The sequence below is a fragment of the Ammospiza nelsoni genome, chromosome 3, assembly GCF_027579445.1.
Source record: "Ammospiza nelsoni isolate bAmmNel1 chromosome 3, bAmmNel1.pri, whole genome shotgun sequence".
NCBI classification, from domain to species: domain Eukaryota; kingdom Metazoa; phylum Chordata; class Aves; order Passeriformes; family Passerellidae; genus Ammospiza; species Ammospiza nelsoni.
The window spans coordinates 111,876,104-111,903,077 of NC_080635.1; the positions used below are offsets into that span (position 1 = coordinate 111,876,104).

General features: G+C 44.3%; 3 protein-coding genes across 3 annotated transcripts; 1 reads left to right on the plus strand and 2 right to left on the minus strand.

The window, feature by feature from the left end:
- Positions 1-3,518: 3,518 nt before the first annotated feature.
- On the minus strand, positions 3,519-5,216 carry LOC132071453 (ostricacin-3-like). Its single transcript, XM_059469033.1, has 4 exons — positions 5,154-5,216; positions 4,195-4,284; positions 3,985-4,108; positions 3,519-3,751 (listed from the first exon to the last, which is right to left on the minus strand). The coding sequence occupies exons 2-4, from the start codon at positions 4,250-4,252 to the stop codon at positions 3,736-3,738; spliced, it is 198 nt and encodes a 65-aa protein (XP_059325016.1). The 5' UTR covers positions 4,253-4,284; positions 5,154-5,216; the 3' UTR covers positions 3,519-3,735.
- A 619-nt stretch (positions 5,217-5,835) lies between these two features.
- On the plus strand, positions 5,836-13,622 carry LOC132070706 (gallinacin-8-like). Its single transcript, XM_059467692.1, is given in 6 exon segments — positions 5,836-5,880; positions 6,451-6,517; positions 6,520-6,533; positions 11,249-11,339; positions 11,728-11,861; positions 13,123-13,622. Coding segments are annotated over 6 exon segments (360 nt in total). The 3' UTR covers positions 13,132-13,622.
- A 2,622-nt stretch (positions 13,623-16,244) lies between these two features.
- Positions 16,245-19,368, minus strand: LOC132071072 (gallinacin-9). Its single transcript, XM_059468362.1, has 2 exons — positions 19,137-19,368; positions 16,245-16,378 (listed from the first exon to the last, which is right to left on the minus strand). The coding sequence occupies exons 1-2, from the start codon at positions 19,192-19,194 to the stop codon at positions 16,245-16,247; spliced, it is 192 nt and encodes a 63-aa protein (XP_059324345.1). The 5' UTR covers positions 19,195-19,368.
- Between the last annotated feature and the right edge of the window lie 7,606 nt (positions 19,369-26,974).

Genomic DNA, 26,974 nt, shown 5'->3' on the forward strand with positions numbered 1-26,974 from the left:
GAAGCAAGATGTATCCAATTAAAGTGAATACATTATGGTTATGTCCCTGGACACCCTTCCAGCTGGTGGAAAATATGTAAATCTAGGCAAATGCAGTGCCAGAGGATGTCTTTGGGCCCTTGGGCCCCAGAACACTTGCTTTGGGCTTGAGTTTTTCGCCCAGGACTCTGGTTGATTTTTTTGATTCTTCTGCCTTCCACAGGGCCTTCAGCTGATCATTCTAAAACCAGATTATGTCTTAGATGAGCATTCAGGTTTTGGTTATCTGCTCTCAGTCTGCCAGCTGTTGACCTCTGCTTCTTCTTTTCTGCCATGGGAAGCAGCACACAGATTCTGCATGGATGGAGCACCTCTGCTGTGAAGAGATGGAGAGAGCTGGGGGTGTTCATCCTGGAAAAGAGAAGGCTCCAGAGCGACCTTAGACTCCATGTTAGTATCTAAAGTAGTATCTAAAGGGGTATTATGAAAAGGAGGGAGAGGGATTTTTTTATATGGAAAAAAAGTTACAAGACAGGGGGAAATGGTTTTAATCTGACAAATGCAGGTTTGCATTAGATGTTAAGAAGAAATTGTTCCCTGTGAGGGTGGTGAGGCCCTGGCACTGCCCAGAGAAGCAGTGACTGTCCCATCCCTGGAAGTGTTCAAAACCAGGTTGGATGGAGCTTGGAGCAATCTGAGATGGTGGAAGGTGTCGCTGTCTGCACTGGGGAGGTTGGAATGAAATAGTCTTTAAGGTCTCTTAGAATCCAAACCATGCTATTTTTCTATGATTCTAGGATATGAAATGCTTTATCAGATCATATTTTACTTTTCATCTCCATTCAATCAGCAAAAAAATATTGTTCATGCAGTACTTTTAAATAATACATGAAGCACATGATAATAGGTAATGATACATTTGCTAATTTGAATGAATGGTGTTTCTAATTGACCGAGATCTCTGTAAATTACATCATATCTTACAGACACTTCAATGCCATTTACAGAGGTCTTGGTGAATTGGAGGTCTTGGTCAGCTAGTGTCTAAAGGTAATACCAAAATTAAACTGAAATATTTCCATTGCTGACTGGCAGTTTACCTCCTATTCATGTAATTTTTTCATTACTTTGATATGAAGTTCTTAAGTAGAACCATAGAATAGTCTGAACTTGAAAGGACTTTTGAAAGGTGAATAAGTCCAAGATCTCTGCAATGAGCAGGGACATCTTCAACTAGATCAGGTCACCCCAAGCTAGCTCAGAGCCCTGTCCAAGTAAACACGTGCACAGGAGTGTACAGAAATTACCTATAAGCATGTGAAAACATGACTACAAACCATTTCCCTTACAAGCATACCCTGTCACATCTTTCTATTCTCTAGATAATTTCGTATGTGAACTGTTTCTGCAAGAGGAAAAAATGGTAATTGGATTTCTGGTTTGTCTGCCAACATCTGGCCACAAAACTGAAAAATGGGGAGAATAAGATTGCAAAAATTGCAGTTGCTTCACCTCTTGCCACGTGTTGGTGGTTAACTTGCCAACTGTTACTCTTACCCAACACAATTCCTCAAGGAAACAAAGGTGCATCGCTAATTTCTATGGTCTGTAAGATTTTATGTGCAAGTACTCTCAAGGGCTTGGCTTTAACACTGGGAATTCTTGGCCCTGTTTAATATAAATTTCACATGGTCACAGTGCCATCCAGGCCATCAGAAAACCTCTGCCTGGACAAGGGGAAGGGAGAAGCAGAGGAGGGGTGGAGCACCTTTGGCAGAACTCAGAAAGATTTTTGTGTTGTGGCTCTTAGAGTGGACAATTTTTCCATCCCCATCTGCAGCTCCTGTTCTTTTGAGCAAGAGACAAACAAACACTTTCAATTATTATGGTGGGGTCAGCGTTTTGTGCAATAACCCAGTGCTGAGGAGCTGCTGCGCCTGAAGCAGGTGGGATATATTTCAAAGGGAAATGTCCTCAAAGGAGGCTGCATAGTGTCTGGAGCAGAAATGTCTTTCACCTTTTTAAAATCACAATGTTTGAGTGATTTTACCAAGTTCACCTTCCAGAGAAGATAGAGGATCTTATCTCCACCTTAGGAGTTTGTATCTAGCACAGAGGATGAAGCAATTAGGAGCAAAAAGGAGAACCTCAAACTCTGCTCCTAGTAGTTTTCTCTTGAAAATAAAAAAGGAAATTTAGGCACGTCTTTCACTAGTGTTACCTTTAATTAAAGTGCTTCAAAATATACAAAAAATATATTTAATCAAGCTCAATGCTTTATTGATTATGCAGTTATCTTGAGTAAATTATGAGATTAACATCTGCATGAACAATTCTGGCTCCATCTTTTGATCTGACAGCTAATTAAGAGTGCTGGGGTACACACAGAGTCCCCTTTCTTTTTTGAGAACCACAATATGACTGGCAGTGATATGTGTGTGATCAAAGCTCCTTGGCACAGGCCAGGTATCCCAAAGTTTCTCAAATTCGAAGAACTTTTGTAAACCAAATGAAATTTTCTAGAGAAAAATGGCAGGAGTAATCTCACCAAATTTCAGATATCCTAAAAGGAAATATCCAAGTACCAACTATTTTCACTGCTCTTCCTTTATGGATAATGGAAAGAGACTGTTCTACAGACTTTTAATAGACATTTGCAAAAAGATTGTTAGAAATAAAACATAGAAGTAACAGTAGGGATAGAAGAAACCCATAAACTTTGCAGGAGGTGGTATTTTGCAACAAGAGCCGTGAGCACTAATTCTGCAGAACAACATAAGTGGCAGCTGTGTCTCTCACAGAGCCAGAATTTGCTCTTCAGAGGGTTTTTTAAAATACATTGTCACCTCTCCAAATCCACCCATAAAGTCATTAGGAGTCCAAACCATCCAAGTTTGGTAACACATTTCACTGGGCACTGTTGTGACTGTTCAGCAACTGCTTTTGAAGAGAAAACAACCAAATCACTACATTGAACACCCATAACTCTGGGGAACATATTTTTTTACCCTTTCCCTTTTTTTATACTTTTTCCCCCCTGTTTTGTGTTGCTGATAGGATTCCAAATGTTCCTGATTTTCCGTTGCATAAGGTCCACTCAGAAAATTTCTCAGATGCCTCCAGGCCCTCTGAAGGAAACATCTGGAGGTGTCCTGGCTTTATTCACTGCCAGGCCATGAGGGCAAGGAAAAGAGACAGAAGCACAGATTCCAGGCTGTATTTTGTTTCTTGCAATGAGAAAGGAAGGATCACTTTGCAACTGCAATGACTGCTCCTTTTGGTACTGAGGGCTCCTTATTTGTTTAATTGCAGAGTGGTTTGGGTTGGAAGGGACCTTAAAAATCATCTCAACCCAAGAGCAAGGATACCTTTCACTATCCCAGGTTGCTCCAAGCCCTGTCCAGCCTGGCCTTGGACACTTTTAGGAATGGAACAGCCACAGCTTCTCTGAGAAACCAGTGCCAGGACCTCACCACTGTCACAGGGAAAATGTTTCCCTCTTTCCCTACAAAGAATCACCAGAGGCTCAACCACATGAATGCCACCATAACTGATTTTATTAAAGGAAAGGAAAGAAATAGTTTCCACAGTGTTGCCTGCTTCATGTTTGTGGTGTTTGCTTCACTGCAAGGGAGGATTGTGACAGCTTTTCATTGGAGCAGGAGCTGGTGCCACCAGGAGCGATGGGATCAGAGTGACTCCCAGGAACATTCCAGTAGAAGCAGGAAGGATTTCCAAGGTGAATCCAGGGACTCTTCAGCTACTCCACCCCCTGTATGAAGAAGAGAGAGTCTCTCTACCCACCTGTAGGTTTTCTGCAGTGATGTTCTCCTCGTCTCATGACATCAGAGCAGAGGCTGCCATGGGATGTGAATTCCCCCTCCATGCCAGCAGGTTTGGCACCAGAGAAGTGAGACAGGTGGAAGGAGCTGTGCCATGTTGCTCTGGAGAAAAAACAATGAGGATATGAGCCATTCCCATAGAGATTCCTGCATTTCTACTCACATTCTGCAGCAAGAATATCCATTGCTGCACGTTCCAATCCAGTAATAAGGGCGACGACAAATCCCTGGGAAGCAGCGTCCGTTTTGGATCAAACAAGAATTGTCTGGCCTAGGAAACACTTGTCCTGCACAGCACAAAGAGAAGAGTCATTTACCATGAAAGTAATCAAAAGAAAATACAGTCTTCTTCTTTACTCCCCTCTCTCCTTACCTGCAGCCCCTTGGAGCATCAGGAAGAGGACAGCCAGGAGCACGTGAAGGATCCTCATGGCCACAGCTGGATGTGGATTCTTTACCTGCACTGAGCAGAGAGCACAAGGTTGAACAACACTGGACAGAGGATTCCCTCCTGACCAGGAGATGATGATTAAAAAATGTGCCTGGAAACACCAAAGCCAAAATTTTTGTCCAGTGGATTTGGACAAAGAACAGAGTGAAAACCTCATCCTTGGAGGTATTAGTAATTTCAAGGAATGCATCTCTAAAAAACCTGACCTAATTAGTACTACTTTAAGCACAGATTAAGACTAGAAGCTCCTGGATTAGCACAAAACCTCAAAACCTAAGTTATTCTGGGTTTCTATGCTGTTTTGGTGCTGGTTTTCCTTTTTTTTTTTTTTTTTTCTTCTTTTAATTTTGGTATTACTGCAGTGAAAAAAAGATATCACAGATCTCTTCAGCACCAGGCAAGCTACTCTTGTACCAGTATAGGCCCACAAATTATTCCCCTTGAAGTACAAAAGGATTCAGAGAATGAGCTAGTCTTAATCCTTAGGAAAGTCTAAAAACAGACATCTCTATCTTTTCAATATTAATTAAGGTAGCAACTCAAAATATTACTGCATTCAGGCAAGACATGTGGCTCAAAATGCAAAGCTCATCTGCTGTGCTGGCTGGGTGTCTGCTTCTGGAGTAAAACAGACATTTCTGTCTCTGATGTCTCAAGGGAAGGTTCCCAGGTCTCTGTTCCTCTTAGAGAGCAGCAAACCCAGTGCCCTCCTGGAACCCCTGCAAGCAACCAATTCATGGTTCTTTGTATACACAGGAGGCACTTGCTGGACCAAAGAGGGGGAAGGGGTTAATCAAAGCAGAAACCTGAGAGTGATGAAAGGAAAGGTTAATAAAAATGGAGAGGTGAGAGAGTGGCTCTCCAGAACCAGGCAGAGTTACCTGAGGAGAAGATGGAGGACCGCTGCCGCTTCTGTTCTCCTGTAGATACACCAAGACCCAAACACGGCTATAAAGAGTTGGGGATGAGCCAATGTAGTCACTGGCCAATGAAAAAAAAAGCCTTTTCCAGCCTGTATTTTGTTTCTTCCAATGAGAAAGGAAGGTCCAGTTTGAAACTGCTTTCACCACAGAGCCCCTGATCTTTGTGCAACCCATCCCAGTTTGTGTAAGGCACGTTAGACCACAGGGTGATGTAAAATACTTGGGACATACTGAGTGCTCCTGATCCTGAGGCCTCCTCAGCTGTAGAATCCCAGAATGGTTTGGGCTGGAAGGAACCTTCAAAATCATCCAGTTCAACCCCCTACCATGGGCAGGGACACCTCCCATTATCCCAGGTTGCTCAGAGCCCTTTCCATCCTGGACTTGAACACCGTCAGGGATGGGGCAGCCACAGCTTCTCTGGGCAACCTGTGCCAGGGCCTCACAGCCCTCACTTGGAAAAATTTCCTCTCCTTCCTTGGAAAATAATCACTGGTAATGTCACCAGCTTCTCCTGGTGACAGCTGTGGTGCTTTACAGATCTTCTGCACCAAGTGGCCAGGACAACCAGAAACCTTGATGCCTAGGAGGGATCTCAAAATTACATAAGGAAGAGGACAAGGGTGTCCTGTGGGAATCTATGTGGATTTTAAGAAATCTCAGTGCTAAGAATATCTTCCTCAAGGTATATCTGCTTTACAGCTCCTTAAGTGTCCTGAAGGAAAAGGCAGCTCAGATATTCACCTTCAGGTTAGGAAAATGTAGGGTTTGTTCCCGGATAGGCCAAGTCCCCCATGGGATAAATCACAGCTTTACAATGCAGTCAGGGAAGCACAGATGAATATTACTGATGCTTTAGAGATGCAAAGCTCAATTTCTGCTCTCTGGATCCCAAGCAGCACTTTTATCCTCATATTTCCAGGGTTTTGGAAGCAGCTGGCAAACCCTGTTTGCTTGTGCCTTCTCTGGGCTGAGGGGTCTTTTCTGTGGGAGAGGTGCAATTCCCAAAGGGAGCAGGGGCAGCTCACTCCACATCACTGCTCAAAATCCCCAGCAGCAGATGAGATTTCCAGGCAGGGTTTGGCCAAGTCAGACCTGGGCAGTTTTCCACAGGGCTGTCCAAGGTCAGTGCATGGACAGCAGCGCTGTTCCCACATGGATTTTGTGCCATTTTTTGCCAGGTGTGGAGGTGCTGTGAGGACAAATGTTGGGCAATCGTACCAAAGGTCTGTAATCCTTGCTGTCATTTGCACAGAGGACGCTGGAGGAAGAGGATGGCAGAGAGAAGGTGAAGGATCCTCGTTGCTTCAAGTGTCTGGGGACATCCCATTGTCACAGGTAAGCCGAGGTGACATGCGGACACACAGGGGTTAACCCAGTGCCCTTCGCAGCAGCTCCTAGAGTGATTTAGGGTGCTCTGGGCTGGCTGAGATCTCCTCCTGGGATTCATGGAAAAGGGTCAGGAGAGAGGAGGGCAAGCCAGGGAGGAGGGATGGGACACAGGGACATCTCAGACAACACCAGTCTAAGTGTGGGCAAAGTAACTGAGACCAGAATGTTTACAGGGAACAAAGTCTATGGTGTGCTGAGTGATAAAAAATCAGCTGCGATTTGGAGGACTCCTATTGTTAAAATGACATACTCATTTTAACAATATTTTATGTATAAATATATCTGTGTTAGTGTGGATTTGCTAGGAGGGCTGTAGAGAAACAGTAGAGTAAGAAATATCATTACAAAATTTGTCTATGTTTAAATAAACAATTACCAAAATTAATATCCTGACTATTCCTGATTAAATCATAAGTTAGAATATCCAGATTATTCTTCTCTATTTGCATGTTCTTCAGCAAAAATAAAATATAAAGCAGTTGAGTAAATTTGGCCTTTGTTTCTCTTGGAGTATTTAAAGATTATATGCACAGGCATACAAATATACATTTATGCTTGGAGAACATAATTCTGGGGGCTTCACACAATGTCCTTTGCAGTATCCCAGAAAAAGGGAACTGAGTAAGACATTTATCCATCAAAATGCTTTCAGGATGCAACATTAATTGATTTGCAATAATCATTCTTTAATTGCATGTGTTTAACTGCCAGGAAACAGGTGAAATGTATCACTTTTGTAATCATGAGTGGCCAAAACAATGCTTAAATAACAGTATATTGCAATTAAGAGTTAAATTATAGTAATTAAGATATTTAAAGGAAGTTTTCCATCAATCATAAGAACAAATAAAATTAATTAGTTAAAGATCTTATCCAAACCCTGATATTTGAGCTTAGCTCTGTTTTGTTCCACTTTGGGCAGGTGATACATGCACAAAGTGGAAAAATAGGAAGAAAGAATAATTTTATCCTAATTTAACCTCCTTTTCAGAAGGCTACCCCAAAATCTCAGAGCTCTATGTCTCTAAAAACTCATTTATACATTTAGTATTCACAGTGTCTATTTCTGCTTCTTTACATTTCATCACTTGAGTTATTAAAAAAAAAAAAAAAAAAAAAAGTTTTGAGTTGTTTAAAAAACAAAATCAAAATCCAAATAACAGAAACAAATGGTCTTCCACACTGTAAAGCAAACATACACATTCTTCCAATTAAATTATACAGGAATGGGATTTTGGATAGCTGTCTTTTTCTGGGGAGCCTGTTCAGTGACCAGCCACCCTCTGGGCGAAGAACTTTTTCTGGTATCCAACCTAAACCTCCCCCAACTCAGCTTAATTCCATTTCCTCGAGTCCTGTCAATTTGATTTTGAGAGCAGTGAGTGGTTTCTTCTCCATCACAGGGCTCCACAGCAGACTGCAGAGCAGGGAGGGCTTTGAGTCTGGCCTGTCAGAAAACATCATTCACTCACATATCAGCACTGGGAATCAAAAGACATCAGTATAATTAAGGAGAAAAAAAAATCCATAAACCCCTGCTGTCAGAATAATTTCTGTACTCTTCACTGAAGAAGGTTGCTGGAGGGGAATTTCAGCTTTAGCTCTTCATTGCCATCTTCTGGGAGAGACCCAAGTTGGCAAATCATCTTTGAAGTATACAAATGTTGGGGGTTTTTTCCTGGTTTCTCAGTGATATGACAATGAAAACACAACATCTGGGCTCACAGGTGCCTTCAGGGTTCAGGTTAAACCAGTGCTGCCCCAGTTTCTGTAGTCCAGATCTTCTGAGGGCACGTCTTTGACCAAAATATTTTTGTGAAAGTTGTTTCCTTTGGCCACCTGGAATCAGAAAGGCTGTGTGGAGATGGGCGCTTCTATTGTATTTGTGGGGTTCCGAGAGGAAGGAGGGAATGATTAATCTGATTCCATGTTCTTAGAAGGCTAATTTATTATTTTATGATACTATATTATATTAAAGAATACTATACTAAACTATACTAAATAATACAGAAAGGATACTTACAGAAGGCTAAAAAGATAATAATGAAAACTCGTGACTCTTTCCAGACCCTCAACACAGCTTGACCTTGATTAGCAAATAAGTCAGAACAATTCACATGAATCCAATGAAACAACCATTCCAAAACAGCAAAACACAGGAGAAGCAAATCAGATAATTATTGTCTTCCTTTTTCTCTGAGACTTCTCAGCTTCCCAGGAGAAGAATCCTGGGCAGAGGGATTTCTCCAGAAAACATGACTGTGACATGCTCCCCTGGAATTAATTATCCAAACAAAAATATTTTCTGTGGGACAAGCAGAACACAATTGTGGCAAATCCATGAGAATGAAAGAGGGACCAACAGATCAAGGGAGGGCAATTTGCTCTTGTGATGTCCTACCTGGGGTCCCCAACATAAGGACGTGGAGCTCCTGGAGAGAGTCCAGAGGAGACCAAGGAGATGCTCCAAGGGCTGGAGCCCCTCTGCTTTGGAGCCAGGCTGGGAGAGCTGGGGTTGTTCATCTGGAGAAGGCTCCAGGAAGACCTTGGAGACCCTTCCAGGGCCTAAAGGGCCTCCAGCAGAGCTGGAGAGGGACTTGGGACGAGGGCCTGGAGGGACAGGACACAGGGAATGGCTTCCTACTGCCAGAGGACAGGGTCAGATGGGATATTGGAATCCTCCCCAGTGAGGACGGTGAGGCCCTGGCACAGGGTGCCCAGAGAAGCTGTGGCTGCCCCTGGATCCCTGGAAGTGTCCAAGGCCAGGCTGGACAGGGCTTGGATCAACCTGGGATAATGGAAGGTGTCCCTGCCCATGGCAGAGGGTGGAACTGGATGAGTTTTAAGGTCCCTTCCAACCCAAACCATTCTGGGATTCTATGAACACAGAGGGCTTTCACCTGTATTTCATACAGGAGAGTCATTGCAAAATCTGAGCTTCCCCAATTCAGCTGTTCTGGGGCTGTGGATGCATTTCCAGGCTCCAGACAGAGCCCTGCAGGGTGAGGTCCCCCTTGGATCCCAACCCGTGTGTCCCAGGCCATCGTTTTCTGTGGGAAATGGATCTGTAGAGAGTTCTTAGGGCCTCACAGAAGGCCTACACAATATGCATCCATATGCAAACTTTGAGATAAGAAATGCTGACTTAGAAATGCAATGGAATGGGACAGATATTGTTGAGAGAGAAGTGGAGCTAGAAAAAAATTTCAAAAGATGGCCTTGCAAATAAGACTAGATACTTTGGAGAAATAGAACTATGAAAGATGCATTGTAGTAGGACCCACAAGGGGTAATTTTAGATGATTGGCTTTAAGGCATCTACAGCATGGTGTGGCAAAAAGCTGATAGGCCAAGAAACACTTATAGTGTATTGTAATTAGGAAATGGATGGTTTCTGATTGTGATGACATGAATAACAACATCTGTATTGTCTCACCCTTCACATGAGACTGAAAATTGAATATAAGTTTTTTAAAAGCCTCTCAGTTGCCCCTTTTCTGGGTCAGAAAAGGAGATTGTCTGACAGTTTCCCACTGCCCACGAGGGATTGATGTGTTTGGCACACACTGGGGCGGTGTAAGGTGTTTTTGGGAAGGGCCAATTCATGTCCCAGGGAAAGGGGAGGGAGCTCACAAGAGGTCACTGTCCCCCACCAGCTGCTGGGAAGTGACATTTCAGCTGCTGGGAATTGCTGTGGCAAGTCCATGTCCTTGGCCAGCTAGTCTGTGGCAGCTCTGTCACCCACAGAATGTATAAAAGCAGCTGTTCTGGGGTGAGACATCACTCTGTGAAGATCCCCTACAGCGGAACCAGGTAGGACCCACTGGCCCCTCTCTCCTCAGGTCCTCTTGGACGAGCTAAAGGTGCAGTTTTCACACCAATTTCAACCAAAGAGGAGAAAAACACCTAATTTTTGATAAAATTTGTTGCTTCTCTAAAAAGAAATTAATCATACAAGATGTAGAATATTGCAGCTTAATTAAATCCCCATGAAAATCTGAAATGGTCAGTGCTTGGTGTTTCAGTAATGCATTTGGTTGATTGTTATATTCAATGATGGTGATTCTTAATTATTAAATTAGTTGGTATTATTTTCCAAAGGTAGCTGGAATCTTCAGTGAGAAATGATGGTGGAGAGACAACCCAGGGCTTCCAGGATGGATAGATGGCTGCTTAGATTTTCTGTAAAGATATTTCAAGGAGTAATGACTGGCTTGTCATCTAAAAATTACCATTATTTGAGTAATTAAAGCTTTTGAGTGTTTATATTCAAATAAATAGGAAAGGCTTAATTTATTAATTAAATAAAATGGATATTTTAGTCATGAAGTAACTTGCTTTGAACATGAAGCACTGCACGGTATGGGCTGCCATGATTAAAGTTAACTCCATCCCAGCCAGATTCAGCAAAATAGCTCAAATAAAAAAATTAATAAAAAAATTATAGTCATAAATACATTTTATCAATCTTATACAGGATGCTTTCAAATTTACTTTTCCTTAATAACTGCTATTTCAATAGATTCATTCTAGAACTTTTACTCTATTACATAAATGCCCATTTTATTAAAAAATTGAAGCTAATTTGTCATTAATGCTGTTTGTGGTGGGTGATGACAAATGCAGGTTAAATTCATTACTTCTTTGTGGTTTTTTCTTAGCATCTGTTGTATTTGGTGGCACTGAATTTGGACATGAAGATCTTTTCTTTTTTCTTTGCTGTTCTCCTCTTAATGCTCCAGGGCACTTCAGGTAAGAGTTAAATAAACTTTAAGGTAATGCAGAGGAAAAATTGTGAGAATGAAAAAAAATAGGAATAAAAATAAAACCAGAAAAAATAGAAATAGAAATAGAAATAGAAATAGAAATAGAAATAGAAATAGAAATAGAAATAGGTTTAGTCCCTTTTGCCTAAAGTGCTGCCAGGGTGTTGGGCACATTTTTAGCAGTGACCAGACGCCAAATGAGTCCATTGGATACATTGAACCCTCCCAGTTTGGAAAATTAGGGAATTTAACGGTATGGAAGTGGCCAGCCTGCAGGGAAACTTCAAGACTGCTGCCATGCTATAACCTGGATTGCTCTTGGTCTTTGGGAAGGAAATCACGACTCTGCATTGTTTATTTTCCTTTGTGCCCAGGTTTCCTGCGTGCCCCCAGCACCGAGGTGCAGTGCAGACAGGCTGGGGGTGTCTGTTCCAGCCCCCGCTGCCCCTTGCCCCACACGAGACCCTTTGGAAGCTGCCAGCAGGGAATTCTCTGCTGCAGGACCGTGGTGAGTCCAGCATGTGATGGATCACACACCCACAGAAGGGCTTGGGTTGGACAGGGCCTGTCAAGGTCATCTGTTCCACCCCCATGGTCATGGACACCTTCAACAAGATCCGGTTGCTTCAAGGCATGACCATCCTGTCCTTGAACATTTCCTGGGATTTCTTGGGGTTTATTACTCATTTATTGCTCATTTTTGGACATCTGCTCTGGCCTTTAGATGGAAAATTCCTCCAGCACAAGCAGAGACTCTGCACACTCAGATTTCCTGAGGATTTCCTCACTGCTTCCCTCTGTAGCATTAATGGTGCAGCTCAAGTGCCTCATGGGGAAGATCACAGTGAAACTTCTTTGGCAGAGAGAATTAATTAGCCAGAAATTAATTCTTTTTGCTGCTGTTCCCATTGGCTGGTTCAAGTTGCTCATGATGAGTAGTACTGGCTTCAAAGGACACATCTCTCGATGTGCTTGCTGTCCTGAAACCTGGGATTTTTGGGTCAGATTCATAGAAAATCTGCATCTTCCACCTTGCAAAGGCTGCCTGGTCCCATATTCAGAATAACAGCCTGAAAGTCATGTTGTTGTCCGAGATATTTTCCTCCAGTTCCATAAACTTCCTCTTCTAGAAAAAATCAAAATATCTGGTCTAGTGAAAGGTGTCTCTGCCCATGGCTTGGAGTTGAAACCAGATGGTCTTTTAGGTCCCTTCAAATCAAAATTATTCTTTAATTCTGTGATTAATTTATTCTTTTTTCCCTCAAATTCCTTACTGGAATCCTGAAGTTTACCCCATATATTTATTCACGTTTTTAATGTGAAACTGCAGCAACAAATATCCCTGAATATTTACACTCTGCCTCCACTGATTCTAACATTTAATTTTCTGTTTCTTTCATTCTTTGTAAAATGCTGCAGACTGTTTTATTTTTGGAGGCCCTTACTTAAACTTTGTTCAATATTAGTAGCAAGAGATGTTAAAAACAAAACTTTAGCAGCAGAAACACTTTTCCATGCTAAAAATTCCAAGAGGAGGAGGAAGCTTCAGGCAAAGATTGTGGTCAATTCATCATTAATTAAAATAGAAAAGCAATTCATGATTAAAATTCAGAAGCAGCAGGACTGTGAATATCCTGAAGAGTTAGATTCAGGAATATCAGTCCTTGGTGCTTATTCAGTCCCTTCTGTGCATTTTATTTAATTTCTTTCCTGGTTGTAAGCACAAAATCTGAAAGTTTCTTACTTTTTTTTTTTTTTTTTTTTTGCAGTATGATTAGCGACCACTGATATCAGAGGTGGGCTAACCAAAGCTTCTGGCAACTTAAGGGATGTATCATCTCACTGGAAAATCTGGAATTCTGAGCAGAAAATATTCATTTGACACATGCAGGCACATGGCACAATGTGAACAACAGAAAGAGAACAAACCCCTCCACATGCAGCCTTAATGACCCAAAGAAACTCCAAAGCAATTCTTAAAAAAAATCAATATTTTTCATTTAAAAAATGTTTTGTTGCTGAAATTTCATTGTGCCAACCAACATCTGTCCCAGAGAGGTCACCAGCATGCAGGGGTCTGTGCCTGTGAGAGGATGCAAAGTTCTTCCTTTGGCCCTCAGAACAGTTATTATTTTAAATTTTTTATTATTATTATTTTATTTTCCTTTTGGAGTCAGCAATAATGTGAGTAATGCCAGAATGCTCAGCTAAGGTGTTTATATTTCACAGTCTATACATCTCAATAAATTTTAATAGACTTGCCCTGGAAGATCTGTGTTTGATCCTTATCCCTGTGAGGAGGAACAATCTCCTTATTCCTGTGAGGAATTCTCTTGCTGTGAGCTTTTGTTGGAGGGTCTCACCTGGAATCAGTGTGAGATGTGCCTTGTGGTAAACTTATCCAAGAAAAGGGGAGGAAACCAAACCCATGTGACAGGAATATGTCCTTGTCCTAATCATTATTAATTTGACCAAGAATAACTTCAAGGCCAGGTTGGGCAGGACTTGGAACAACCTGGGACAGTGGAAGGTGTCCCTGCCCGTGGCTGAAGTGGAACTGGATATCTTTAAAGTCCTTCCCCACCCAAACCATTCCATGATTCTGTGACTCTCCAAACCCAGAGTGATGAGGCCACTGCAGAGCTGGCACAAACTGATCAGGCTGAGCACCCATGGAAGCCCTGAATCCCTCCAGGAGCTCCTGGCATGGAGAGTAAGGACGCCTTGAGTCACCCCCTGTCCCAAATCCTTGTGGCCTTTGCACTGGGGGTGTTGGGGATGGGGAAGGGAAGGAGAGGATGAGTGTGGGATCTCAGCACCTCAGGATGGAGGTGCAGAGAGGCCGAGACCACCCTTGGGGGGCTCGGGAATCCTGGAATGTTGCCAGAAGTGTCTGGTGGCTGGACTTTGATCCGACACAGGAGATGAGACCTGTATGAGGACTGGGAGGAATTCACTGGGTGAATGGTGAAGGGATAAGTTAGTTAAAGTGTAAAACACAGGGTTTAGGATTTTGGTACAGGGGGGTCTAAAGAAGTAAGATGGAGGAATTGGGGCGTGTCCTGTCCTTCTTCTTCTTCTTCTTGGCCTCCATCTTCTGTGGTGGTGGTGGCACTTTGGGATTGGTTATTACTAAAAGTGCACCGGTTAATAAGAGTAGAAAGTATTGGGGAAAAACTATAAATATTGTACACGTAACTTCGGGTATAAAGATAAGTGACCGCCCAGGGGTTTGGGGAGTGTGCCCATGGCTGACTTGCTGTGCAGACCTCTGTCGGGCTGAAAGAAAATCTTTTAGATAAACAATTAATAAACACCAAGACCGAGACAAGATCAGAAGTCTCTCTTCGTCCTTTGAAGCGTCGGCTCTTCAAGGCCATCTCTGGGCCTTTCCAGGCCACCTAAACAGCTCACAGAAAACCTTACAAACCTAAACAGCCGGAAACCTTACAAGTGGCGTCCCTGGACCTAAACAGCCTAAACAACCCAGAAACCCAACAAGCGGCCTCCCGGAGCTCTCTCGCCGGACATAAATCAGCAGCGAAAAGAAAAACATGAAAAGTGACAGATGAGTCCTGGTGATGAGAATCCAGGCTGATGGACACACAGCCCACTGTTTGGGATACAGAGAAATTAAATTCCATGGACATGATGCTCGTCTATGCTAAATAGAGACAGAAGGAGCAGAATTTTGTGAATGTGGTCACGCAGCTTCAAGCCCTTCTGCCACCCTGAAATTCCAAATATGTCAGGTTGGGCTGGCAGATGCAGCCCTGGACAGGAGTAGAGGACTGATCCTGTCTCCTGAATCCCAGTTCTGGGCTGGAATGGCAGCTGGAATGGGCTCTAATGCTTTTCCAATTATTAATATAACTGTTGCCACATAAATCATTGCAACACAGGGTGATTTAACAGGACTTGATGACACATGAACTTAAGGTAGTTAAATAAAATTCATTTATAGGCTGATTTTTACAGACAACAAAACCAACAAAATCCACCCTGACATACATGAGTAAGTATCAGCAACATGGTTTCACAAGAACTTGTTTTTATTAGAATTGAAACTGCAAATATCTTTATTGGACAAGAACTCCTCAGATGTTGTTGTGCTCCTGAGGGCCTCCACCCCCATGGGAAAGGCTCCTCAGGGCACCGAGGACAGGATCCATCGATGTCCAGACATGGGAGATGTCCCAGATGTCCAGAGCTCTTGTCTGAGTGGTGTCAGTGAGGTGTCAAATTTAGGAGCTGGGGGTCCTGCAGAGAAAATTCAGATGCTTAGCTCATCCACCAAACAAATAAATTATACCTTGACACCTCAGACTGCTGGAGACATGGGGACCCCATGAGGGTAAAGACAGCTGGAGACTGAGCTGGACCTGTGTTTCTGGCCATAAGACAACCAGATAAAGTAGAGAATGGAGTCACCTCTCAGCACACCCCACAGCTGCTCACTTGTGGCTGCTGATGCCCCAGAATACCAGGGACACCTTCCACTATCCCAGGTTGCTCCAAGCCCCATCCAACCTGGCCTTGAACATTTCCAGGGATGGGGCAGCCACAGCTTCTCTGAGCACCCTGTGCCAGGGCCTCACCACCCTCACAGGGACAAATTTCTTCCTAACATCTAATCCAGATCTGTTCTCTGCCAGATTGAAACCATTGCCCCTTGTCCTTTCACTCTTGCAAACAATTTCTCTTTTTCTCTGGAATATTCCAACACCACAAGAACTCTGTTTTGTTTTCACCACACATCAACCCCAGCAATTAGCAGGTACTTTTTGGATTTTGTAGGGGGCTGGAGAAGGGTCTTTGATGCTGAAAAGGGGAAAAGCTCAGCGATTCTTCTTGCTTTTGGTGCAGCAGCCCTTCCCTGGAGGAATTTCTCTTACCATTTGCAGCATTTTAGCTTCCCACCGCGGCAGGTCCCGATGTCAACCAGAGGAGCAGAGCAGGGCACGAAGGAGCAGGAGCCCCGGCTCTGCCTGCAGGCCAGAGTGTCAGCGGCTTCCTGGCTGTAAGCTGCAGAAAAATAGGGAAAATTCATGTTTGATTGTCCTGGCAGAGGACTGGGGACTCGAGGCATGAGATTTACCTGGCACTGTGCTAAGCTTCTGTCATCAAATTGGATTCCATCCCTAATTTGGAAGGCATCACAGCTTTATTCTAAATCAGGCCTCTAACATTTCAACCACTTTGTCCCAGTGATTCTTGAGTCCTTTCTCTTAATCCCATATTGTTCAAGGATTACATGTTTTTGATGTCACTCAGCTGATTTTACCTTGTTTTCCCTTAAGTTAAAAAGCTCTGTAGTGTTTTATAAAATCTTATGAAGATTATAGTGGTTTATATAATCTATTAATATAAAATATATAATATATTATAAATAATTATTAATATAATAATTACATTGTTAAATATACTTATATATTTTTATATTTATATATTTATAATTATATTTATATATTATATATTTATATATTGAATATATTTTATATACTTTTTTATATTATATAATTTTCTATTTTTCTATTTTTCTATTTTTATATTATATATTATATTTAATTATTAATATAATAATATATACACTATTATAGTGGTTAATATATAATCTTTATGAAGAGATAGAAAATAACTGGTGGCCCTTCCCCAAAGATTCTACTGGAATTGTGCCATTCCTGCAGCCATCTCAGGGGTCACAAGGTGTTTTGATACAAATAATACACTTTGTGGTGCATGAAGTAGGAAAAGCCCATGAAGGCAATCCCAAAACATGTAGTAGAGATTTTGTCTCAATGGTTCTACATTTTTTTCCTTCTTGATGGTCTAAGAAAGATGGTGCAAATTTGAGACTACTGCAAATCAAACTGAGACAACTTGAGCTGATTCAAAGACACCCAAATAGCCTGGAATGATACAGGGGCTCCAAAACCACTTAATACATGTGGCCAATATGAAATTCAGGCAAGAGACAACAGTCAAGATAAGATTTTTCCCAAAATCAGATGAGGTTTCCTAATCTAGAATACACAGTCAAGGACATGTGGGTCAGAATATGAGAATAGAAAGCTCTCATGTTGCTGGGTTACATCTTTAGTATTATTCTAACGATTGCCTCGATAAAATCCTCAGGGAATTGTTCAGGTTGGAAAAGGGTCCTTGGATCCTCCATGACCAGTGAGTCCAACCATCTCCAGCAAAGCCAAGGCCCCCACTGACCCATGTCCCCAAGTGCTACATCCATATGTCTTTTAAATCCCTGCAGGGATGGGGAATCCACTGTCCTGGACAGCTTTGCCAGGGTTGGAGAACTTCTGGTTAACAAATGTTTCCTAATATCTAATCTAAACCTCCCCAGGTACAACTTGACATCATTTTATCTTGTCCTGTCCCTGTTCCCTGGGAGCAGAGCAGACCCCCATGGCTGTCCCCTCCTGTCAGGGAGTTGTGCAGAGCCACAAGGTCCCCCCTGAGCCTCCTTTTCTCCAGGCTGAGCCCCTTTCCCAGCTCCCTCAGCCCCTCCTGGTGCTCCAGCCCCTTCCTCAGCTCCATTCCCTTCCCTGGAGATGCTCCGTCCCCTCAGTGTCCCTCTTGTCCCAGAGCTCCCCAGCACTGGAGGTGCCCCAGCAGTGCCAGCACAGGGGACAGCACTGCCCTGGCCCTGCTGCCACCCCAGAGCTGGGACAGCCCAGGTGCCTTTGGCCTCTTGCCCACCTGGGCACACCTGGCTCATGTCCAGCTGCTGCCATAGCACCCCCAGGGCCTTTTCCAGTTTTTGAGCCACTCTGCCCTGGCTTGGAGCTGCAGGGGTTGACGTGAACAGCAGTTGGCCTTCTTGACCCTCACACAATTTGTCTCATCCCATGGATCCAGCCTGTCCAGATCCCTCTGCAGAGGCTTCCTGCCCTCTAGCTGATGAACACTCCCACCTGACTTTGTGTAATTTGCAAACTTGCTGAGGTTTCCCTCAGTCCCCTCATCTGGATCATTAATTAAGATATTAAACAGGACCAGCCCCAGTACTGAGCCCTGGGGAGCACCACTAGTATCAGCCTCAGTTGGACTTAACTCCATTCTCCACACCTCTCTAGGCCTGGCCATCCTGACAGTTTTTAACTCAGTGAACAGTGCACCCATCCAAGCCAGGAGCAGCCAATTTCTCCAAGAGAACTCTGTGGGAAATGGTGTCAAGGATTTAACAAAATTCAGCTAGGTATCTAAACCACTAAATGGGACACCTTGTCATAGAAGAGATCAAGTTGGTCAAGCAGGATCAGCTTTTCATGGACCAACGCTGGCTGTGCCCAACTCCCTGCCCAGGAGCAGCCAGTTGCTCCAAGAAAACTCTGTGGGAAATGGTGTTAAGGATTTAACAAAATTCAGCTAGATATCTAATCCACTAGATGGGACACCTTGTCATAGAGGTCAAGCAGGATCAGCTTTTCATAGAGCAACTCTGGCTGTGCCCTGGGTGTTCTGTATGTGCCACATGAAGCCACTTGAGTTGTTCCAAAACACTTTCTGGCACCAAGGTCAATACAGGACCATCCTTTTTTGTCATTTTGTCATCACATACTAGAAACCATCAGTATGACTATCAAGAACCTTGAATTGATAGCTTGAAAATTAAGACAATGACCAGGGAAAGGGAATTCTAACAGGAAAGTGATGGATTCCAGGAGCAGAGAGGTAATCTGACCCTGAGCACTGGGATCTAATGATCTTCTCTGCATCCTCGCCCTTTGAGCCTCCATCTCATCTCATCTCTTTTCAGCCTTACCTGGAGCAGCCTGGAAGAGGAAGAAGAGAACAGCAACGAGGAAGAAGAGAATTCTCATGACTGGCAGCTGGCAGCTAGGCAGCTTTGGCAGGGATGGAGACAACACCAGTGTGAACAGAAGCTGTCCGAGACCGAGCACAGGTGGTGCCTCTGCATATAAAGGCTCTGGGACAGAACAGGGGGGTGGAGGAGTGGCTGCCTGGGGAGCAGAGAGTTCACTGCCCTGTTCCCATGGAGACTGGTGAGGTAGGGACGTGTTGCAACCTCTCACGTTAGGAGATGCCCGACCTGAGCTGTGACCATGTCTGGCTGGCTGACCCGTGCCAGCTGGTGGGCTGTGCCCAGGGAGGGCAGGGGATTGGAGCAGGAGGGAGGCGGGTTCCTGGGATCTGCAGGGCTGTAAACCATGCAGAACTGATGGTGCCCTGTGGCTCTTGGCCATGGTCTTGTGCCAGCTTGTCCTCCCCCTCAGCCACCAGGCAGGGTGAGCAAAGGAGAAAACGCCTTCTTGGAGGCAAGAGCATGGAGTGGCAGGGCAAGGGGCAATGGCTTCAAGCTGAAAGAGCAAGTTTAGGTGAGATATTGGGGAAAACTCCTTCATTGTGAGGGTGGTGAGACAATGGAACAGGTTGTTCTGAAAAGCTGTGGCTGCCCCATCCCTGGAAGTGTTCAAGTACAGGTTAGACAGGGCTTGGAGCAACCTGGGATAGTGGAAAATATTCCTACCCAGGCAGAGGCCTGGAATGGGATGATCTTTAAGGTCCTTTCCAACCCAAACCATTCTGTGATGATGGAGACAAATGCAGGAAAGGATCAGAGATTTAATCCTTGCTTGGGTTGGAGTTGTAGGGCTGTAACAGAAGGAGACAGAGCAGGGCTGAAAGGATCATGAATATTCCCCCTCCTGGCTATCAAACTGGCACTCCCAGGAGTTTTCCAACATGGTTCACTCAGCTCAGTCACTCTCTGTACCTTTTATTTGTGACTCTAGCCATGGATTGGTACCAAATGCCACAGAAGTCATTAAACAGAAAGGACTGAAAGGAGCACTGCTGTGTGTTGTGCCATGCTATCATAGGAGACAGATCCTAATTCCCTCCAGCAACCCCTAAGATCTGTCTGAAATCAATGATATCATAGTCTGAACCTTCTTCCCATATCTAGTCTGCATGGAATGTCTAAAATTACTCATTCTTGCCCAAATGGTCTTGGTTTAATGACATTTTCGCTTGCTGTCAATCACTTTGCTGAATGGGGTATGAAGAGGCTCACATCTCTGATTTCACAGATTCAACATATCAAATCCACTTCTGTGCGGTATCTCCATCTCTCTTATCACCTTGTAACTTATTTCTGTATCTGAAAATGAAATCTAATCTTTTTTTTTTTTCATGCATGTGAAGGTCCAGCCTTATCTAAAATGGATCAGAAGAAGTGTCACCAGAACTCTGTAAAGGTCTCTTAAACCCTTGTACCTGTCACTAAAAAATGCCACTCCTGTGACATACAGGAACTTCAAGTGAACTTTTTTTTTTCAGGCAAACAAGACAAACCACAAATCATCAGTGAAACAAAGTCACGAGGGTGATTAATTATTTACAGCTTCAGCCAGAGCAGCAAACTGAGATGAGGGAGGGCAAGAACAGGGGTCAGCTCTGACTGCTCACAGAGGGCAGAGAGGTCTGTGCCTGCTGAATCAGCTGCTGCAAGTTGCTGCAAGTTGCTGCAAGTTGGAAAGGGCTTCAGGTTTATTAAGAAACCCCATTAATTATAAATATCAGGGCTAGAAACAAGCAAAAATCTTCTTGTGGATGGACGAGGAGGTTGAGGAGGGGCAACGGGACACAGATGGCAAAGAAAACAAATTCCCACCCATACTTCATTGAGCCCACATCCTTTAGGAACATGGTGAGGAAATTATCCTTCAGACCTCTGCCAGGAGCTGTGAGAGCTGGGGTGGGCAGTGATGGGTTAGGGAAAGGCCCTGTATTTTCACACACATGAAAATGCACATTTGTATTTTCACACACACATTTAGAGCCTGAGCCAGTGGCACAAGATGAGGCTGTTGCTGTCACTTCTCCTCCATCTCCCCCCTGGATATAGAAGTTTCAAGGAGTCGGTCATTTATATTAAATCACTCTGTGTCCCTGTGTGCCTGGAATTTTATTTAAAGGGAGTCATAGGGAACACTGACCATCTCCCTGATGCCTGATTTGTGTTCCAGGACATGGACACAACCCCACAACCCAAACCACTCTGAGCACCTGCACAAGGTTTCAGACAGGCAGCACTGTCACAGACAACTTTTATGAAAAATCCTTTCCTTGGGATTTTTCCTCCTGAGAATCTGAGAGGCCTCAGGAACAAAATGTAAACATTGATTATCTGCTGCTGTGGAATGCAACAGGTGGGTCTGTGATTGGTCTCATGTGGTTGTTTCTAATTAATGGCCAATCACAGACCAGCTGGCTCAGGCTCTCTGTTCAAGTCACAAGCTTTTGTTATCATTCTTTCTTTTCTATTCTTAGCTAACCTTCTGATGAAAACCTTTTCTTCTATTCCTTTAGTATAGTTTTAATGTAATATATATCATAAAACAATAAATCAAGCCTTCTGAAATATGGAGTCAGATCCTCGTCTCTTCCCTCATCCAAGAACCCCTGTGAACACTGTCACACAGCACATCCACCTGCACCCTCAATTTCACTTCTGGAAAGACAAAAAGGAAGAAAAAAAAGTGGAATCTGTGATCTTAAAACACTGCCAACTGTAAGGAAACCATCAAGTGTGAAACTCGTAGAAATAACAGAATTTATTGGAAAAGAGAAAAGTGCTTTTCTATTCCTTGCATAATTCCCCTCCTGCCTGTCCCAGGCAGCACAAGGGGCAGGGGTGTTTAATTTGGGGAGTAAGGCTGCTGAGCAGCAGCTGGGCCATGATGTCACAGATGGCTCAATGCTCTTTGGAAGCAAACAATGCCAGGGAAAGGGAAGGAAAGGGAGAATGGCTCCAGCCTCCTCAACTCCCTCCTCCAACTCCAGCTGGAGAGTGGCAGCAGTGCCTGTCCCAGGTCCAGACTCCCTCCATGGAAACATAAATTTACCTGGGGTGATAACAGCCCCCTTGAAGACTGCTTGGCACCAGGGAAAGGGAGCTTGGACACAGTGCTCCACTTCTTTCTTCTTCTTGAGGACCAGGAAAAGATGATCCCAACAGTCTGCAGTGAACAGACAAATCATTGAGGCTGTGACTGACAGGAAGCTGTTGATCTTGAGGTCTCTGTTAGAGACATTATTGTAATATTTGACCTGGCAGCCGAGTAGTGGGTGGTGGATTTTGTATGGGACCTGTCCTTTTGAAGGAAAATAATTTTGCCACTCAGAAAGAGAAAATTCATCTGTTTGGCTTGTTGGTTCTTCAGGGAGCTTGGGAAATTCATCTTTATACCTTGGGAAATCACCACCTGTGGTCTGTATTGTGGACTATGGGGAAACCAGTGCAAAAACCTTTGGCTCTGAAAGAATTTCCCTGCTTTTAATTACAACTGATGAGCTGCTAATCTGCCTGATCAGAAAGGGAGAATTAATTTAGTGACAATTTCCTCTGTTCCAGCAATAAATAAACAGGCAGAGGCAGGAAGTGATGTTGAGTTCCCCTGTCCTGAAGTTAAGGGCATGGAACAAGTGACAGAGAGAGGGACCAGTGTTTGCAGCCACAGTGAAGGTGGCAGTGGGCAGAGGGTACACGATGTTTGTTCTCCTTGACAGAGCACTCAATAAAGGCTGCTCATGCATAAAACTAATTTTCAGTGGGAAACTCCAGTTCCAAGTGACTAAAGTGTCTGTCCAAGGCCAGTCATGGGACCACCTCCAGTCTGTGTCCTGCCCATGGACCAGAGCAGAGAGGGGGATAAGTCACTGATAGCAGAATTTTGGAAAGCTCTGTTCCAATCATAATTTTGAAAACTGATCTGTTCTTCAGGCCACCAAGGATGAGTTTTTCTGAGGTCCAGCATCAGCTTTGGAAGGGGAATATCAACCAAAACAATCCTTTTCTCCCATAACTTGAACACTGTCAGAGAGTTTGGTTTGAGCTGCTGCCCAGACAGCCCTCCATGGGGAAACACAAATGGTGTCCTAGGAGACAAGTTCTGAATAGACATGGAATGAGAAAATCCTTGGGAAAGACTCTCAGTGGTTACTGCAGGAGAGAAACAGGGCAGGGAACTGGGATGGGAGAAGCAGATCCCTGTAGGGCCATCAACAGAGGAGAGCAGTGGGAGCTGTCTCACATGAGGCCAAGGCCAGGTTCCACTCAGGCTCATGGAGGGGGCAGAGGTGAGATGGGCACTCAAGGGGCTCCATAGAAATTGGGCACAAAAGGAAGAATGAGCCTGGAGTGAGCGTGGCTGTTGGAACCCAGGAAATTCCTCTGGCTGCCCTGGAGGATTCGAGCCCCTCCCTGGGGGGGCTCAGAGACCCTGGCATAGAGCCCAAGACCCCTGTGCCTTGGATTTAGCCCTTGGAAAAAAACAATCACCAACCTTTATATGAAGGATTACAAGCCACTAAAGTTTCAGTAGAACAGTAGTGAATTTATCACAGGGTGAAAAATAGATTTTTGGAGTTTTTAGAATGGGGGTTCAGGGGGCAAGATGAAGGAATATGGGTGTGTCCAGCCTTTCTCCTTCTTCTTCTTGGCCTCCATCTTCTGCTGTGATGTTGGCACTTTTGGATTGATTTAGAGTAGAAGCTCACTGTCTAACATAGGTAAGGATGTATCAGTGTTGGAAGAAGGGTCAGGTCTCTGAGAAAGTATTCAAGAAGGCTGCTAGAGCATGCAGAAAAAAAATTAGGGAGGCCAAAGCTCAGTTTGAACTTAGAATGGCGACTTCTGTAAAGGATAATAAAAAATGTTTTTATAAATACATTAATGGTAGAAAGAAAGGCAAGACCGGCCTTTGTTCTTTTGGACAAAGGAGTGAACTTAGTATTTGCAGATGAGGAAAAGGCAGAAGAGCTTAATGCCTATTTTGCCTCAGTTTTTAGTGGGAAGATGACTCGCCCTCAAAACACCCGCCCGTCTGGGCTGGTTGATGGTGTCAGGGAGCAGAATGGACCCCATATTATCCAAGAGGAAGCTGTCATAGAATTACTGAAATGCAGACGGGATCCACCCCAGGGTAATGAGAGAGCTGGCAAATGAGTTTGCAAAGCCACTCTCCATCATTTACCAACAGTCATGGCTCACTGGTGAGGTTCCGGATGACTGGAAGCTGGCCAATGTGATACCCATTCACAAAAAAGGTGCAAAGGAGGATCCTGGTAATTATAGACCAGTTAGCCTGACCTCAGTACCTGGCAAAATAATGGAACAGTTTATATTATGCGCCATCACGCAAAATTTACAGGATGGCCAGGGTATCAGACAAAGCCAGCATGGATTTAGGAGGGGTAGATCATGTTTGACCAACCCGGTCACCTTTTATGATCAGGTAACCCGCCTGGTGGATGCAGGGAAGGCTGTAGATGTTGTTTACTTGGATTTCAGCAAGGCCTTTGACACTGTCTCCCACAACATTCCCCCAGACAAACTCGCAGGCCGTGGCTTGGACAGGAGCACTCTTTGCTGGGTTCAGAACTGGCTGCATGGCCGGGCCCAGAGAGTGGTGGTGAATGGTGCTGCATCCAGCTGGCGGGCAGTCACCAGTGGTGTCCCTCAGGGGTCTGTGCTGGGGCCAGTTCTGTTTAATATTTTTATTGATGACATGGATGAGGGTTTAGAGTCTTTTATCAGCAAATTTGCAGACGACACTAAGCTGAGAATGTGTGTTGATCTGTTAGAGGGACATAGGGCTTTGCAGAGGGACTTGGAACGGTTGGATGGATGGGCAGAATCAAATGTGATGAATTTCAATAAATCCAAGTGCCGAGTCCTGCACTTTGGCCACAATAACCCCCTGCAATTATACAAGCTAGGGACGGTGTGGCTGGAGAGTGTTCAGGTGGAAAGGGACCTGGGGGTGCTGGTTGACAGTCGGCTGAACATGAGCCAGAAGTGTGCCCAGGTGGCCAAGAAGGCCAATGGCATCCTGGCCAGTATCAGGAACGGTGTGGCCAGCAGGAGCAGGGAGGTCATTCTCCCCCTGTACTCAGCACTGGTGAGGCCTCACCTGGAGTATTGCATCCAGTTCTGGGCCCCTCACTTTAGGAGGGACGTTGAGATGCTTGAGCGTGTCCAAAGGAGAGCAACGAGGCTGGTGAGGGGCTTGGAGCACAAGCCGTATGAAGAACGACTGAGGGAGCTGGGGTTGTTCAGCCTGGAGAAAAGGAGACTCAGGGGTGACATTATCACTCGCTTCAACTTCCTGAAGGGTGGCTGTGGTGAGCTGGGGGTCGGTCTCTTTCTCCGGGCCACAACAGACAGAACAAGAGGACACATCTCAAGCTGCGCCAAGGGAGATGCAAGCTAGAATTAAGGAGGAAGTATTTTACAGAAAGAGTGGTCAAATACTGGAATCATCTACCCAGGGGGGTGGTGGAGTCATCATCCCTCGAAGAGTTTAAAAAAAGACTGGATATGGCACTTGGTGCCATGATCTAGTTGAAGTGTTAGAACATGGGTTGGACTCGATGATCTTACAGGTCTCTTCCAGCCTAGAATTTCTGTGATTCTGTGTGATTCTGTGATTCTGTGACAGGTATTGGGAAGTTATGGTAAATATTGTACATGTAGTTTTTAGTATAAAAAGATAACACCACCTCTGAGGCGGGCAGAGTGCCTCTGACTGTCCTGCTGAGTGGATCTCGACTGGACGGGAGAAAAAATTTTATAGATAAGATACAATAAACAACCTTGAGACCGAGAAATGAAGAGCCCTGACTCCTTCTTCAACCACTAGGCTGGGAAAAGAGACTTTCTGATGTATCTCAGGGTCACTCTGACCAGCTAGAGATCCCAAGAGGCGACTGCTGGGCTGAAATGAGACCTTGATGGCAATAAGGTCCTGTACTCAGCGACAGAAAGGGAGACAATCCCTTTTGGAATAACACCTCTGTGATTTGCACACCAGAGATGGGTTTCATTGAAGTAACAGGGAAATCTGAGGCTCAGTCTGTTCTGAATTTATCCAGATTTAATAGCAGAGATTTTCTTCAGGATGTTGTGGCTTCACCCAAGCCGGAAATTCAGCTTCAGGCAGCTCTTGCTCACTTCTGCCCTGGTGGAATGGGAAGGAATTCAGAAGAATGAAAGTGAAAAAACTTGTGGGTTGAGATAGAGACAGATTAACAGCCAAAACAAAATCTGTGCAAGCAAAGCAGAACAAGGAATTTATTCACCACTTCCCATGGGCAGGCAGGTGTGCAGCCATCCCCAGGAATCCACCACAGGTAACAGTGTCTTGGGAAGAAAAACTCCATCACTCCAAGTGTCCCTTCCTTCCTTCCTTGTTCTTCCTGCAAGTTTTATTGAGCATGACCCCACATGGTCTGGAAGATCCCTTGGGTCACCTGGGGCCAGCTCTCCTGGCTCTGTCCCCTCCCAAATCCTTGTCACCCCCAGCCCTCTCGTAGGTGGGATGAGGAGCAGAAAGGAGCAAAAAAGCCATAGCCAAAACATCCCTGAATTATCAGCACCGTTCCCAGCACAAACCCAAACCATTCCATACTGGGAAGTAAATTAAATCCACCCCAGCCAAAACCAGCATACAGAAGGAACTTGAAGGATGTAGAGAAAATCATCAATGTCTGTTTTGTAAGTTGGTCGTGTCCAGGCTGTGGGCAGTGAGACGTCCTTGCTACAGTGTGTTCTTTAAACACTGAATTTTGTGACTG